Source organism: Salvelinus namaycush, chromosome 37 (genome assembly GCF_016432855.1).
Source record: "Salvelinus namaycush isolate Seneca chromosome 37, SaNama_1.0, whole genome shotgun sequence".
Taxonomy (NCBI): Eukaryota; Metazoa; Chordata; class Actinopteri; order Salmoniformes; family Salmonidae; genus Salvelinus; species Salvelinus namaycush.
Window position 1 is genome coordinate 31,801,263 of NC_052343.1, and position 16,881 is coordinate 31,818,143.

General features: G+C 45.6%; 1 protein-coding gene across 1 annotated transcript in view; it reads right to left on the reverse strand.

Annotated features, from left to right (window-relative positions):
- LOC120030990 (polypeptide N-acetylgalactosaminyltransferase 1-like) overlaps window positions 1–16,881 on the reverse strand; it is a 47,748-nt gene that overhangs the window by 2,567 nt on the left and 28,300 nt on the right. Inside the window, exons 3-7 of the mRNA XM_038976496.1 lie at window positions 12,345–12,462; window positions 9,294–9,474; window positions 2,890–3,029; window positions 2,709–2,807; window positions 901–1,035 (exon numbers count right to left, since the gene is read on the reverse strand). Of these exons, the coding sequence (XP_038832424.1) occupies window positions 901–1,035; window positions 2,709–2,807; window positions 2,890–3,029; window positions 9,294–9,474; window positions 12,345–12,462 (673 nt within the window). The remainder of the gene's footprint in view (window positions 1–900; window positions 1,036–2,708; window positions 2,808–2,889; window positions 3,030–9,293; window positions 9,475–12,344; window positions 12,463–16,881) is intronic.

Here is a 16,881-nt window from a genome sequence, read left to right on the forward strand (position 1 = left end):
CAACTTCTACAGACAACAGAGAAACAGACCTGGGTCAACTTCTACAGACACAGAAACAGACCTGGGTCAACTTCTACAGACAACAGAGAAACAGACCTGGGTCAACTTCTACAGACACAACACAGAAACAGACCTGGGTCAACTTCTACAGACACAACACAGAAACAGACCTGGGTCAACTTCTACAGAGACAACAGACAGAGCAATTAAAAAATATATATATTTGAGTCATTTAGCGACATTCTTACCCAGAGCAACTTACAGTTTAAAAGTGCATTCATCTTAAAGTAACTGTCCTGTGAAAATCTCACTTTTAAAAGTGAATATTCTGTTAACTCATACCCATATAATGTTGTGGACTCATCCTATATTCGTATGTGGCCAAAGCTAAAATTAAGAAAAAACACTTCAAACTGGTATGTCAAAAAGACAGTTAAAAAAAATGCTTGCTATTTCCTCATTGATGATGACGTCATCCTCCTGAGGATGCGCTGGCCAATCAGCGATCTACTCGCGTGAATCATTTTATTGACTTGTATACGCCCACACCCTTCAGTTTTTGGGGTAAGGCCACACCATTCCAATACAGAAAATCTGTGTTTTATCATACTTCATAAATAAAAAATTGGAAGGAAAACTATATATTTCACTCATATTGTAATTAATTATAAGACATATTTCATAGAAATCTGGAAACACTTGACAGTTACTTTAAGGTAGCTAGGTAAAACAACAGCACAGTCCCTGCTGACTGTGCTGTTGTTTTACCTAGCTACCTTAAAGTAACTGTCAAGTGTTTCCAGATTTCTATGAAATATGTCTTATAATTAATTACAATATGAGTCAGTGGCAGTAAGAAAAGACAAGGATAGGTTGTTTACTGTTGACAGACAGACATACCATGGGGTCATACTCCCAGAGCTGGTTTCCTTTGAGGTGATGACACTTGAGCATCATGACAGGACCGTTGAGTTTGGACACGTCTAGACACAGGTCATCTGTCCTGATCTCTTTATTGGCCGTGTAGCTGAACACCTGCAGGGGACGACACGGTCAGACGGGAAGACAAGAGACCTCTCTCTCTCTCTTATGTCATTTACATTGTATCTCTCTCCTCTGAGGTCAGAGAAGTTGCTCAGGTTGCAGGTTGCTCAGGTTAATGTTTGTCAAGGTAATCTTACTACTGTTGTCCTGTCCTCAGTTGATCAGTTACGGAGTTCTAGTTACCTGGTTTCCTCCCATTCCATGGCAGTTCTAGATACCTGGTTTCCTCCCATGCCATGGCAGTTCTAATTACCTGGTTTCCTCCCATGCCATGGCAGTTCTAATTACCTGGTTTCCTCCCATGCCATGGCAGTTCTAGATACCTGGTTTCCTCCCATGCCATGGCAGTTCTAATTACCTGGTTTCCTCCCATGCCATGGCAGTTCTAATTACCTGGTTTCCTCCCATGCCATGGCAGTTCTAGTTACCTGGTTTCCTCCCATGCCATGGCAGTTCTAATTACCTGGTTTCCTCCCATGCCATGGCAGTTCTAATTACCTGGTTTCCTCTCATGCCATGGCAGTTCTAGTTACCTGGTTTCCTCCCATGCCATGGCAGTTCTAATTACCTGGTTTCCTCCCATGCCATGCCATGGCAGTTCTAGTTGCCTGGTTTCCTCCCATGCCATGGCAGTTCTAATTACCTGGTTTCCTCCCATGCCATGGCAGTTCTAATTACCTGGTTTCCTCCCATGCCATGCCATGGCAGTTCTAGTTGCCTGGTTTCCTCCCATGCCATGGCAGTTCTAATTACCTGGTTTCCTCCCATGCCATGGTAGTTCTAGTTACCTGGTTTCCTCCCATGCCATGGCAGTTCTAGTTACCTGGTTTCCTCCCATGCCATGGCAGTTCTAATTACCTGGTTTCCTCCCATGCCATGGCAGTTCTAATTACCTGGTTTCCTCCCATGCCATGGCAGTTCTAGTTGCCTGGTTTCCTCCCATGCCATGGCAGTTCTAGTTACCTGGTTTCCTCCCATGCCATGGCAGTTCTAGATACCTGGTTTCCTCCCATGCCATGGCAGTTCTAGAAACCTGGTTTCCTCCCATGCCATGGCAGTTCTAGATACCTGGTTTCCTCTCATGCCATGGCAGTTCTAGATACCTGGTTTCCTCCCATGCTATGGCAGTTCTAGATACCTGGTTCCTCCCATGCCATGGCAGTTCTAGATACCTGGTTTCCTCCCATGCCATGGCAGTTCTAGATACCTGGTTTCCTCCCATGCCATGGCAGTTCTAGATACTTGGTTTCCTCCCATGCCATGGCAGTTCTAGATACCCTGTTCCCCCCCCCATGCCATGGCAGTTCTAGATACCTGGTTTCCTCCCTTGCCATGGCAGTTCTAGATACCTGGTTTCCTCCCATGCCATGGCAGTTCTAGATACCTGGTTTCCTCCCATGCCATGGCAGTTCTAGTTACCTGGTTTCCTCCCATGCCATGGCAGTTCTAGTTACCTGGTTTCCTCCCATGCCATGGCAGTTCTAGATACCTGGTTTCCTCCCATGCCATGGCAGTTCTAGTTACCTGGTTTCCTCCCATGCTATGGCAGTTCTAGTTACCTGGTTTCCTCCCATGCTATGGCAGTTCTAGTTACCTGGTTTCCTCTCATGCCATGGCAGTTCAAGTTACCTGGTTTCCTCTCATGCCATGGCAGTTCTAGTTACCTGGTTTCCTCCCATGCCATGGCAGTTGAAGATGCCAACTTTCTCGTTCTCCTTCCGGGCCATGTTGTCCAGACACTGGTTAGTCTCCACGTTACGGATCTGACAGAACACACAACCAACAATTATCACTGATTGAAGGTGTGTGTGTTTAGTGTGTGTTGTATGTTTAACGTGGGTGCACCTCTCCCAGTGAGTAGTAGTGTCGTGGTATCTGGGAGTCAGGATAGACGTTCTCCAGGTACCAGCTGAAAGGTTTACACTGCAGCTTCTGTCTCAGAGACGAGCGAGACGTGATGTCACCATAGTCCACCTTCGTCACACCTGAAACACAGTGTTTTCCATTAGTGTCAGCTGTCGGCTAATCAGCCGGTTACAGACTCATTTTCAGCCAGCTACATTTTCCACTTCATATTAACTAGGCTACTTTTCATTTAAAACTTTCAATTCGCTAGTCCATCGAGCCCTCCCCCGCTAGAATGAACGATATGTATCTTCTAGCGATCTATTTCTAGGACAGGCGCCGGTCAGTCACAAAGTGAGTGATGACAGGGAAATGCAGCAGAGAGGAAAAGGCAAAGCGAGAGGTTTCACACTCGCCAAAATCTGTCCAAAGCTTTTCTATGGTCTTATTTTGGACCTAAGCTTGTCGCCTGCCTTCCCACCTTTGGGACAACGACTCCCATTGGTAGGGAGGAGACATGAGCATCTCGTCATTATATAGCCTACAGATTTCTGGTTGCAGTCGAATTTCTTTACACCTGTGGGAGAGAGCATGATTCTCGTGAATTTGCATGTCCCATGTACTGTAAGTGGTAACGATGAGTGGAAATCCATGACTTAGCCTAATTATTGTTTACTGACACAAAATCATTGATTTTCTTTTGCGTTTCACAGCCAGCCACAGGGAGCGGCCTAGGCTATTTACTGTGTGTTGATTGACAACTGAACAGCAAGTGTTGACTAGTTTATAAAAGGTGTCGAACTGACTGAATAAATTCAATCTCCTACATCCTTTTGCCATTCAACATGGTTATATGTCCATGGTGTCGCATCGTGACAAGTCAACCAAAGGATTTCCTAGGTTTTCTTTCCTAGCATGTCAAGGCTTGCCAGACAGTGACGATAAAGACTTTCAGCTCGTCAGTCTGTAGCCTACCGAATGGCTGTAACGGGCTTCCTCCTTCTCTTCGTCCGAAGAGGAGTAGCAAGGATTGGACCAACGTGCAGCGGGGTGTGAATTCATAATGATTTATTAAACAAAAACGACGAAACACGAAATAACACTTAGAAATACAAAATAACAAAAACGAATGTAGACTGACCTAAACCATGACAACTTACATACAACACGAAGCACGTAGGAACAGGTACAGACTATTACAAACGAACGAACAACCGCTACAGTCCCGTGTGGTGCGCAGACACAGACACGGACGACAATCACCCACAAACAAACAGTGAGAACAACCTACCTTAATATGACTCTCAATCAGAGGAAACGTCAAACACCTGCCTCTAATTGAGAGCCATACCAGGCAACCCAAAACCAACATAGAAACAGAAAACATAGACTGCCCACCCAAAACTCACGCCCTGACCAATAAACACATACCAAACAACAGAAAACAGGTCAGGAACGTGACAGAACCCCCCCCCCTCAAGGTGCGAACTCCGGGCGCACCCCTACAACTCAAGGGGAGGGTCTGGGTGGGCATCTGTCCGCGGTGGCGGCTCCGGCGGTGGACGAGGACACCACTCCACCACTGTCTTTGTCCCCCTCCTTAGCGTCCTTTGAGTGGCGACCCTCGCCCCCGACCATGGTCCAGGAACCTTCACTAAGGCCCCTCCTACATAGAGGAGACAGCTCAGGACAGAGAGGTAGCTCAGGACAGAGAGGTAGCTCAGGACAGAGAGGTAGCTCAGGACAGAGAGGTAGCTCCGGACAGAGAGGTAGCTCCGGACAGAGAGGTAGCTCCGGACAGAGAGGTAGCTTAGGACAGAGGGACAACTCTGTACTAATGGCAGCTCCGGACTGAGTGGCAGCTCCGGACTGGGTGGCAGCTCCGGACTGAGTGGCAGCTCCGGACTGAGTGGCAGCTCCGGACTGAGTGGCAGCTCCGGACTGAGTGGCAGCTCCGGACTGAGTGGCAGCTCCGGACTGAGTGGCAGCTCATGACTGGAGGGCAGCTCATGACTGTAGGGCAGCTCATGACTGGAGGGCAGCTCATGACTGGAGGGCAGCTCATGACTGTAGGGCAGCTCATGACTGGAGGGCAGCTCATGACTGGAGGGCAGCTCATGACTGGAGGGCAGCTCATGACTGGAGGGCAGCTCATGACTGTAGGGCAGCTCATGACTGTAGGGCAGCTCATGACTGTAGGGCAGCTCATGACTGTAGGGCAGCTCATGACTGTCTGGCGGCTCTGGCAGCTCCTGACTGTCTGGCGGCTCTGGCAGCTCCTGACTGGCTGGCGGCTCTGGCAGCTCCTGACTGGCTGGCGGCTCTGGCAGCTCCTGACTGGCTGGCGGCTCTGGCAGCTCCTGACTGACGGACGGCTCTAGCGGCTCCTGACTGACGGACGGCTCTAATGGCTCGGGACAGACGGGCGGCTCTAATGGCTCGTGGCAGACGGATGGCTCAGAAGGCGCTGGGCAGACGGATGGCTCAGAAGGCGCTGGGCAGACGGATGGCTCAGAAGGCGCTGGGCAGACGGATGGCTCAGACGGCGCTGGGCAGACGGATGGCTCAGACGGCGCTGGGCAGACGGATGGCTCAGACGGCGCTGGGCAGACAGATGGCTCAGACGGTGCTGGGCCGACAGATGGCTCTGCCCTGCTGAGGCGCACAGTAGGCCTGGTGCGTGGTGCCGGAACTGGAGGTACCGGGCTGACGGCACGCACCTCAGGGCGAGTGCGGGGAGAAGGAACAGTGCGTACAGGGCTCTGGAGACGCACAGGAGGCTTGATGCGTGGTGCCGAAACTGGAGGCACTGAGCTTGAGACACGCACCACAGGGAGAGTGCGTGGAGGAGGAACAGGGCTCTGGAGACGCACTGGAAGCCTGGTGCGTGGTGTAGGCACTGGTGGTACTGAGCTGGGGCGGGAAGGTGGCACCGGATATACCGGACCGTGTAGGCGTACTGGCTCCCTTGAACACTGAACCTGCCCAACCTTACCTGGTTGTATACTCCCCGTCGCCTGACCAGTGCGGGGAGGTGGAATAACCCGCACCGGGCTATGTAGGCGAACCGGGGACACCATGCGTAAGGCTGGTGCCATGTAAGCCGGCCCAAGGAGACGTACTGGTGGCCAGATATGTAGAGCCGGCTTCATGGCACTTGGCTCAATGCTCAATCTAGCCCTACCAGTGCGAGGAGGTGGAATAACCCGCACCGGGCTATGCACACGTACAGGAGACACCGTGCGCTCTACTGCGTAACACGGTGTCTGCCCGTACTCCCGCTCTCCACGGTTAGCCTGGGAAGTGGGCGCAGGTCTCCTACCTGCCCTAGACCCACTACCTCTTAGCCCCCCCCCAAGAAAGTTTTGGGTTGTACTTGCGGGCTTTTCGGGCTTCCGTGCTAGACGCGTCCCCTCATAACGCCGGTTCCTCTCTCCGGTTTCCTCCGCTCTCCGAGCTGCCTCCAGCTGTTCCCATGGGCGGCGATTCACTTCAACTTTAGCCCATGGTCCTTTTCCTTCTATGATCTCCTCCCAAGACCAGAAATCCTGCTTCGTGCGCTGTCCGTTAACCCGCTGCTTGATCCGGGTTTGGTGGGTGATTCTGTAACGGGCTTCCTTCTTCTCTTCGTCCGAAGAGGAGTAGCAAGGATTGGACCAACGTGCAGCGGGGTGTGAATTCATAATGATTTATTAAACAAAAACGACGAAACACGAAATAACACTTAGAAATACAAAATAACAAAAACGAATGTAGACTGACCTAAACCATGACAACTTACATACAACACGAAGCACGTAGGAACAGGTACAGACTATTACAAACGAACGAACAACCGCTACAGTCCCGTGTGGTGCGCAGACACAGACACGGACGACAATCACCCACAAACAAACAGTGAGAACAACCTACCTTAATATGACTCTCAATCAGAGGAAACGTCAAACACCTGCCTCTAATTGAGAGCCATACCAGGCAACCCAAAACCAACATAGAAACAGAAAACATAGACTGCCCACCCAAAACTCACGCCCTGACCAATAAACACATACCAAACAACAGAAAACAGGTCAGGAACGTGACAATGGCGTCGGAGAGACGTTCATTTGGCTCCCTAATTTGTATAGGCTACTGGTAGGCCTAGGCTTTTTGGCAATTATCTGCAGATAAATTAATTAACTTCCCCCAAATTATCATAAGACAGGAACAGAATGCATCAGTGATTCGTATTTCCTGCAACTTTCTAAGTCAAGAGGCAACGAGAATGCCCCTGTCTGTTTCTGCAGTGCACGAGTCTACCACTTTGTGTAGCCGTTAGCGATGAAGCTAATGTCTTCTGGTAGATGGAAAGGCTCCCAAAAAACTTCTCAATTACATGTTAACTACAAAGTAGCCTATGCTGACCTGGCAGAATGATATCAGGATTATTTTCATCAACCCAGTGGGTATTGTTTTATCTACCATCATATGTGGCTACAAAAACCCTGCTCAACAACAGCCTCTTTCTAGGTGTACACTTGAATTAGAGGGTAAATACACCCCAAAAAAACAAGTATCAGATTTATCCCAGACCTCAAAAGTGGTCTCCTGATGTGGTTTAAGCATTGTTATGGATTTAGAACATCCAATGTGATTTTGAGAGTGAAAACGGGGAAAATGGAAACCTGGAAAAACAAAACCTTAAATATATTTTTCAAGATAATGTGGGTTTCTGTTTTAATAAAATACATAATTTGAAGAACAAATATAATTGTGGCAATTCATATGTTGTAGTAAAAGTGTAAATAACACTTTAAATCAAGAGAACACTGGTTAAATGCTAAAAAAGGTTTAATGTTCTCCTACTTAGAAAATAGTCCTGATCATATAGGCCTAGACCTAGACAACTAACAATACCAACACAAGGAACAATACACTGAATTCATCCTTTTGTTGTCATTTAAATTGCAAAGTCATGTCTTTCTGCATAATACCGCAACACATTTTTTCCAATCTGGGACATAAACTCGATAAAGTACTCAATATTTTGGCTGTGTATTTCAGATGGAATCAAGTTGTTACAATGTACCAGAGAGCACCACAATAGAGCTGCTTTGGCCTGGCTGGCTACTCTTCTATTTGACTGGCTACTCTATGTAGTGGTGGAAAACACCCAACACACCTCACCATGGTCACAATCACCAACTACCCAAAGGACTGGAAGAATCTTACAAACATGTTTCTCATAGTGTGTTTGATATCTACTTCTCTGGATTAGGGATTGTTATTAAAGTAAGGGGAAGCAGTGAACACTAAACTTCCTGTTAGTGGAAGAGAGGTGAACCTTTGTCCTTGTTCTTGTCTGTCCTCTACCTGATCTGTGCAGGGGTGTGTGTGTCTGTGGTGAGATGGCAAGGTTAATAGAGGCTGTGTAGCGTGAAACTATTCTGCCCCTCCCCCCCGTCGCCTCGCTCTTTCAGGTCACCACGGCAACATCACATTGCTAATGGGGGCTGTGCTTTGGCAAAGAAGGTGGGGTTATATCCTGCCTGGTTGGCCCTGTCCGGGGGTATAGTTGGACGGGGCCACTGTGTCTCCCGACCCCTCCTATCTCAGCCTCCAGTAATTATGCTGCAATAGTTTATCGGGGGAATCTGGAGAAATTTTCCTGTCTTATCCGGCGTCCTGTGTGAATTTAAGTATGCTCCCTCTAATTCTCTCTCTCCCCCTTTCTCTCTCTCTCTCTTCTCTCAGAGGACCTGAGCCCTAGGACCATGCCTCAGGATTACCTGGTCTGATGACTCCTTGCTGTCCCCAGTCCACCTGGTCATGCTGTTGCTCCAGTTTCAACTGTTCTGCCTGCGGCTATGGAACCCTGACCTGTTCACTGGACGTGCTGCCTTGTCCTGGACCTGCTGTTTTCGACTCTCTCTCTCTACCGCACCTGCTGTCTCTAACTCTGAATGATCGGCTATGAAAAGCCAACTGACATTTACTCCTGAGGTGCTGACCTGTTGCACCCTCTACAACCACTGTGATTATTATTATTTGACCCTGCTGGTCATCTATGAATGTTTGAACATCTTGAAGAACAATCTGGCCTTAATGGCCATGTTCTGTTATAATCTCCACCAGGCACAGCCAGAAGAGGACTGGCCACCCCTCATAGCCTGGTTCCTCTCTAGGTTTCTTCCTAGGTTCTGGCCTTTCTAGGGAGTTTTTCCTAACCACCGTGCTTCTACATCTGCATTGCTGTTTGGGGTTTTAGGCTGAGTATCTGTACAAGCACTTTGTGACAACTGCTGATGTAAAAAGGGCTTTATAAATACATTTGATTGATTGATTGATTGGAGAATACATATCTGGCTTCTGTTTTGAAACAGCCCCCAGACACACAGCAGCCCTCGCCCCTCACTCAGACTCACCAGGGGAGATGATGTAGAAGAAGTTTTTGAACTGGTCCATCCAGACCTCGGCCAGGCGTCTGTTGTTCTTATTGATGATCTGACCCGTTCCTCCTGGAAACGTGTAGGGCGTGGCCTTCCGGAACACGTGACCCACGTGAGAACACGTCACGATCTCCAACGTCCCCCCGCACTGCCAAATCTACAACACACCAGAAACACTCATGTTACAACTACATAGCCCTGTGCGTGCCTGTGTGTGTGTGTGTGTGTGTGTGTGTGTGTGTGTGTGTGTGTGTGTGTGTGTGTGTGTGTGTGTGTGTGTGTGTGTGTGCGTGTGTGTCAGGGATGCAAACTGTTGAGGGCCCAAAAAGGTGCCACCCCCACTGAAACATAAAAAAATCCCTGCTAGGTGGAAATGCAGGTTTGAACTAATTAAACAACACAGAATATGATCTACATGATCAGTCTCTGTGTGTCAAATAAAAAGTGGTTCATGTGAACCTAACTCACAGCTAAAACATGTAAGGAAAACAATCCAATGTTATTTGTTGTCTAGACTTTACTGCAAATGACACTCCAGTGTTGAGAAAAAACAATACACTAATATTGCAGTTAGCCATGACAGCCTTTATAATAGAATGCTTGTTACTATGACAGCCTTTATAATAGAACACTTGTTACCATGACAGCCTTTATAATAGAACACTTGTTACCATGACAGCCTTTATAATAGAATGCTTGTTACTGTGACAGCCTTTATAATAGAATGATTGTTACCATGACAGCCTTTATAATAGAATGCGTGCGACCACACACATCTAAATATTGCACTTTGGGAAAAACATCTTAAAGTAGAAATATAATGAAACAAACAGGCATTCTATTTTTCTCTGTTGTAGTGGTCACTATAGTAGATATCGATCAAGGGCACAAGGCTACATGTGTGCTAAAATAACGTTCACTGAGTAAAACATTTAATAATCCCCCCCTTCACCCACACAAAGGTGTTACTGTCAAGTTCAACACAACAAAAGCAATATCTTTGGGCTACACTGCATGTTATTACATTGTACACGTTCTGCCTGTGGACATCTGTTCTACAATGTGCCAGCAGAGCATGATACCCTTTGTTGGCATAATTAATCTCTTTCAGGCAGAGAGTACACCTGGCGTACCCCTTTTATCCACTGTATTGAAGGGAAAGTGTGTGGCGTTTCTTCCACCTCTATTGGCCTCCAGCTTAAGTCAGGCCCAGCTCCAGCTACACTTTATCCCTGAATCCACTTGTTTAACAAGCAACGCCTCATTTTCACCATATTCTCTCATTCTGAAAATTAACCACATACTGTAGAGGGAAAACATTAGTTCACAGATAATAGTTAGTTCAGTAGCTAGTTAACATTTCACACAGATTGCCAGGGTCCAGTAAGCAACTAACGCGTTATAACTTGAGGAACGGCAAGGAGTACCAATTAATACCATAGCGAATTGGTTAGGTTACTAACGTTAGCTCATCTGATGTTGTAACGTTAGCTAGCTAACGTAAACTCACCCCATTCCGTACAAATGTGCGTAACCGCGACATTCAAACGAGGCTACAAAGAAAACTAATGGGACTGTGTTGACTTCAGAATCGGGGGTGTGAACTAGGTTTCTATTCAAGCGTTGATCGACATGGTAATGGCTCTATAGTATTGGAGAAAAATTACAAAAACTGACCCTCCGTTACATCGTGGCGTGTCATGTCGTAACGTACAGCACGCATAAAGCAACTATTTCTGTCTTACAATCTCTCTCCACCAGGTGTAGCACTTCTCTCATCGTTTAAAAACAAGAAATGGACAGTGACAGGGGTAAGGGGGATACCTAGTCATTTTTTGCGTCATCATTGCATGCATCATCATTCTCAAAGCCGCTGTTTACTTCTAAGATCACTTTAGCACCGCCCTAAAAACCCGATTCAAATTCGACACAAACCTTCAAATAGGTATGTAATGACACATTATATAAACTCTTTATAGTGTTTTATTTACATTCTAGAAGCGATAAGGTGATAAGTTGGACAGATCGAGTGAAAAAAGCAATTTTCCCACCCGACATCTGTCCTTCTCACTAACACGCATTAGTTTCGCTTCCCCACTTTAAAAAAAAAAAGACCCGACGGGGCTCATTGCCTGCTTGAATTATGCAGAAACGGGCAGCGTTTAGGTCATGTAATTGATTTTTTTGGAAAGGGGAGAAATTGTGCCTTACAATGGTATTGACATTACAGTTGATCTGGAAGTATTACGTTTTTGGGGCGCTAAAATAAGGGCAATTGTACGGACCAAGACGATGTACGAGTTTACGCTAGCTGTCTGACTTTATTAGCCAGCTAATTTTCACACAATAAACTCAATAATTTGATCAGCTAAGTTGGCTAATGTTTCTCAACATTTCTCTGGCTAGCTAACGGAGAATTCCATCCAGCTACTATAGCAAGATACTTAACAACGCTAACAATACTTGTTCCACCACACTTTCTCTCTCACCTCAAACTTTCCAAATGCCAGTTGTTTTTCGGTTAAAAATGCCAGTTGTTTTTCGGTTACAGCTCATGAAGTACGCTTCATCACCCGGCTTCTCACCTATCTTTTCGTTATCGTTCAGGGGACGCGCTGCTGTAACTGGCAAACTGCCTCTGGACCCTACTGCTGTCTTTCAGAGCGCCCTGATTCTGTAACCAGCAAATTGGTTGTCTCTTCTCTCTTCAGTCGCGTGCTGCATTCTGTTGTTATGTGAATGCTTGGCTGAGCCTTGGACACAGACAGAATTGCTCCAAACGCGCATCGCTCATTCGCTTACAAACGCGAATCGCTCGTTCGCTTACAGCCAGTAGTGATCCAAAGCTCCCCCTCCCAAACTTTTCTCAGCTGATCTACACGATTCACGTAGGTCGCCTATTTTGGATTCAAAACGGTGAATTTCACCAAAAGGTGACTAGTTTGCATCCCTGGTGTGTGTGTGTATGTGTGTGTGTGCTTGCATGACCTGTGTATGTGTGCGTGCCCCGTGTATGTGTGTACTCACCCTAAAGGAGATCTCCAGGTTCTCTCCTCCCCAAATGTCCATACCTGCGTCATACGTCCCTATCTCCTGGAAATAATCTCTGTCTATAGAAAACAACCCACCGGCCATGGTAGGAGTCCTGGAGAGAGAGAGGAGGGGAGGGAGAGAGGGAGAGAGAGGGGAGGGGAGTGGAGAGAGAGAGAGGGGAGGGAGAGAGGGAGAGAGAGGGGAGGGGAGGGAGAGAGGGAGAGAGAGGGGAGGGGAGTGGAGAGAGAGAGAGGGGAGGGAGAGAGAGGGGAGGGGAGGGGAGAGAGAGAGGGGAGGGAGAGAGGGAGAGAGAGGGGAGGGGAGAGAGAGGAGGGGAGCGAGAGAGGGAGGAGGGGAGGGGAGGGGAGAGAGAGAGAGAGGGGAGGGAGAGAGAGAGGAGGGGAGGGAGAGAGGGAGAGAGAGGGGAGGGGAGAGAGAGGAGGGGAGGGAGAGAGGGGAGGGAAGAGAGAGAGCGAGGGGGAGAGAGAGAGGAGGGGAGGGAGAGAGGGAGGAGGGGAGGGGAGAGAGAGAGAGCGAGGGGGAGAGAGAGAGGAAGGGAGGGAGAGAGACGGGAGGGGAGTAGAGAGAGAGAGGAGAGGAGGGAGAGAGAGGGGAGGGAGGGAGAGAGGGAGAGAGAGGGGAGGGGAGGGAGAGAGAGAGAGAGAGGAGGGGAGGGAGAGAGGGGGGGAGGGGAGGGAGAGAGAGAGGGAGGGGAGTGGAGAGAGAGGGGAGGGAGATAGGGGGGAGGGGAGGGGAGGGAGGGGAGAGGGGGAGAGAAGAAAACAGTCACTCAAAACTACATTCTGGTTTCATGTTTGCGACAGAGATCACGAGTTTGTCAGTAAAGATGGTATCTTCAGTAAAGATCAGTAAAGATGGTATCTTCAGTAAAGATCAGTAAAGATGGTATCTTCAGTAAAGATGGTATCTTCAGTAAAGATCAGTAAAGATGGTATCTTCAGTAAAGATCAGTAAAGATGGTATCTTCAGTAAAGATCAGTAAAGATGGTATCTTCAGTAAAGATGGTATCTTCAGTAAAGATCAGTAAAGATGGTATCTTCAGTAAAGATCAGTAAAGATGGTATCTTCAGTAAAGATCAGTAAAGATGGTATCTTCAGTAAAGATCAGTAAAGATGGTATCTTCAGTAAAGATCAGTAAAGATGGTATCTTCAGTAAAGATCAGTAAAGATGGTATCTTCAGTAAAGATCAGTAAAGATGGTATCTTCAGTAAAGATCAGTAAAGATGGTATCTTCAGTAAAGATCAGTAAAGATGGTATCTTCAGTATAGATGGTATCTTCAGTAAAGATGGTATCTTCAGTAAAGATCAGTAAAGATGGTATCTTCAGTAAAGATCAGTAAAGATGGTATCTTCAGTAAAGATCAGTAAAGATGGTATCTTCAGTAAAGATGGTATCTTCAGTAAAGATGGTATCTTCAGTAAAGATCAGTAAAGATGGTATCTTCAGTAAAGATCAGTAAAGATGGTATCTTCAGTAAAGATCAGTAAAGATGGTATCTTCAGTAAAGATCAGTAAAGATGGTATCTTCAGTAAAGATCAGTAAAGATGGTATCTTCAGTAAAGATCAGTAAAGATGGTATCTTCAGTAAAGATGGTATCTTCAGTAAAGATGGTATCTTCAGTAAAGATCAGTAAAGATGGTATCTTCAGTAAAGATGGTATCTTCAGTAAAGATCAGTAAAGATGGTATCTTCAGTAAAGATGGTATCTTCAGTAAAGATCAGTAAAGATGGTATCTTCAGTAAAGATCAGTAAAGATGGTATCTTCAGTAAAGATCAGTAAAGATGGTATCTTCAGTAAAGATCAGTAAAGATGGTATCTTCAGTAAAGATCAGTAAAGATGGTATCTTCAGTAAAGATCAGTAAAGATGGTATCTTCAGTAAAGATCAGTAAAGATGGTATCTTCAGTAAAGATCAGTAAAGATGGTATCTTCAGTAAAGATCAGTAAGATGGTATCTTCAGTAAAGATGGTATCTTCAGTAAGATAGTAAGATGGTATCTTCAGTAAAGATCAGTAAAGATGGTATCTTCAGTAAAGATGGTATCTTCAGTAAAGATCAGTAAAGATGGTATCTTCAGTAAAGATCAGTAAAGATGGTATCTTCAGTAAAGATCAGTAAAGATGGTATCTTCAGTAAGATGGTATCTTCAGTAAAGATGGTATCTTCAGTAAAGATCAGTAAAGATGGTATCTTCAGTAAAGATCAGTAAAGATGGTATCTTCAGTAAAGATCAGTAAAGATGGTATCTTCAGTAAAGATCAGTAAAGATGGTATCTTCAGTAAAGATGGTATCTTCAGTAAAGATCAGTAAAGATGGTATCTTCAGTAAAGATGGTATCTTCAGTAAAAGATCAGTAAAGATGGTATCTTCAGTAAAGATGGTATCTTCAGTAAAGATCAGTAAAGATGGTATCTTCAGTAAAGATCAGTAAAGATGGTATCTTCAGTAAAGATGGTATCTTCAGTAAAGATCAGTAAAGATGGTATCTTCAGTAAAGATCAGTAAAGATGGTATCTTCAGTAAAGATCAGTAAAGATGGTATCTTCAGTAAAGATGGTATCTTCAGTAAAGATCAGTAAAGATGGTATCTTCAGTAAAGATCAGTAAAGATGGTATCTTCAGTAAAGATCAGTAAAGATGGTATCTTCAGTAAAGATGGTATCTTCAGAGGCACAAAAACATCAAGTCGACCTCCAGAGATCGTTGTTTTTTCCTGTTTTTCCATCTCAATTCAATTCAATGTAAGGGCTTTATTGGCAGGGGAAACATATGTTAACATTGCCAAAGCAAGTCATCTCTCTCCCTGTCAGTCTCTCAGAAGGAGGGATATACAGTGGCAAGAACAAGTATGTGAACCCTTTGGAATTACCTGGATTTCTGCATAAATTGATCATAAATATTGATCTGACCTTCATCTCAGATCAAATCACTACAAGTCACTACAATGGACACAAACAGTGTGCTTAAACTAATAACACATAAATGATTGTATTTTTCTTGTCTATATTGAATACATAATAAACATTCACAGTGTAGGTTGGGAAAAGTATGTGAACCCCTAGGCTAATGACTTCTCCAAAAGCTAACCTGGAGTCCAATCAATGAGATGAGATTAGAGATGTTGGTTAGAGTTGCCCTGCCCTATACAAAACACTCACAAAATTTGAGTTTGCTATTCACAAGAAGCATTGGCTGATGTGAACCATGCCTTGAACAAAAGAGATCTCAGAAGACCGAAGATGAAGAATTGTTGACTGCATAAATCTGGAAAGGGTTATAAAAGTATCTCTAAAAGCCTTGATGTTCATCAGTCCCACGGTAAGACAAATTGTCTATAAATTAAGAAAGTTCAACACTGTTGCTACTCTCCCTAGGACGTCCTGCAAAGATGACTGCAAGAGCACAGCGCAGAATGCTTAATGAGGTTAAGAAGAACCCTAGAGTGTCAGCTAATGACTTATAGAAATCTCTGGAACATGCTAACATCTGTTGATGAGTCTACGATACATAAAACACTAAACAAGAATGGTGTTCATGGGAGAACACCATGAAAGATGCCACTGCTGTCCAAAATAAACATTTATGCATGTCTGAAGTTCGCAAAAGAGCACCTGGATGTTCCACAGCGCTACTGGCAAAATATTCTGTGGACAGATGAAACTACAGTTGAGTTGTTTGGAAGGAACACACAACACTATATGTGGAGAAAAAAAGGCACAGCATGCCAACATCAAAACCTCATCCCAACTGTAAAGTATTGTGGAGGGAGCATCATGGTTTGGGGCTACTTTGCTGCCTCAGGGTCCAGACAGCTTGCTATCATCGACGGAAAAATGAATTCCCAAGTTTATCAAGACTTTTTGCAGGAGAATGAAAGGATATTTGTCACCAATTGAAGCTCAACAGAAGTTGGGTGATGCAACAGGACAACGTAACAAAACACAGAAATAAATCAACAACAGAATGGCTTCAACAGAAGAAAATACGCCTTCTGGAGTGGCCCAGTCAGAGTCCTGACCTCAACCCGATTGAGATGCTGTGGCATGACCTCAATAGAGTGGTTCACACATACATCACAAGAATATTGCTGAACTGAAACAGCTTTGTAAAGGGGAATGGTCCAAAATTCCTCCTGACCGTTGTGCAGGTCTGATCCGCAACTACAGAACATGTTTCGTTGAAGTTATTGCTTCCAAAGGAGGGTCAGAAATCCAGATAATTCCAAAGGGTTCACATACTTTCTTGCCACCATATGTCATTGAGCTAAAGACTTGTTTTCAAGATGTTGATCAGGAAGACAACAGGGAACATGGTGCCAGTGCCACATAGAACTACAAATAGAACAGCACACGTCCCCCTGGGGAAACATATTGTGGGAACACGATCTGAGCTGTGGAGCTGTGCACTGTGTGGGGAGTCACACACGTTCTGTTGTTGGCCAGCTGGGAACAGAAAAGTAGAAAAACACCTCTGCAGCACGGGCAGGGAAACAGAAAAAC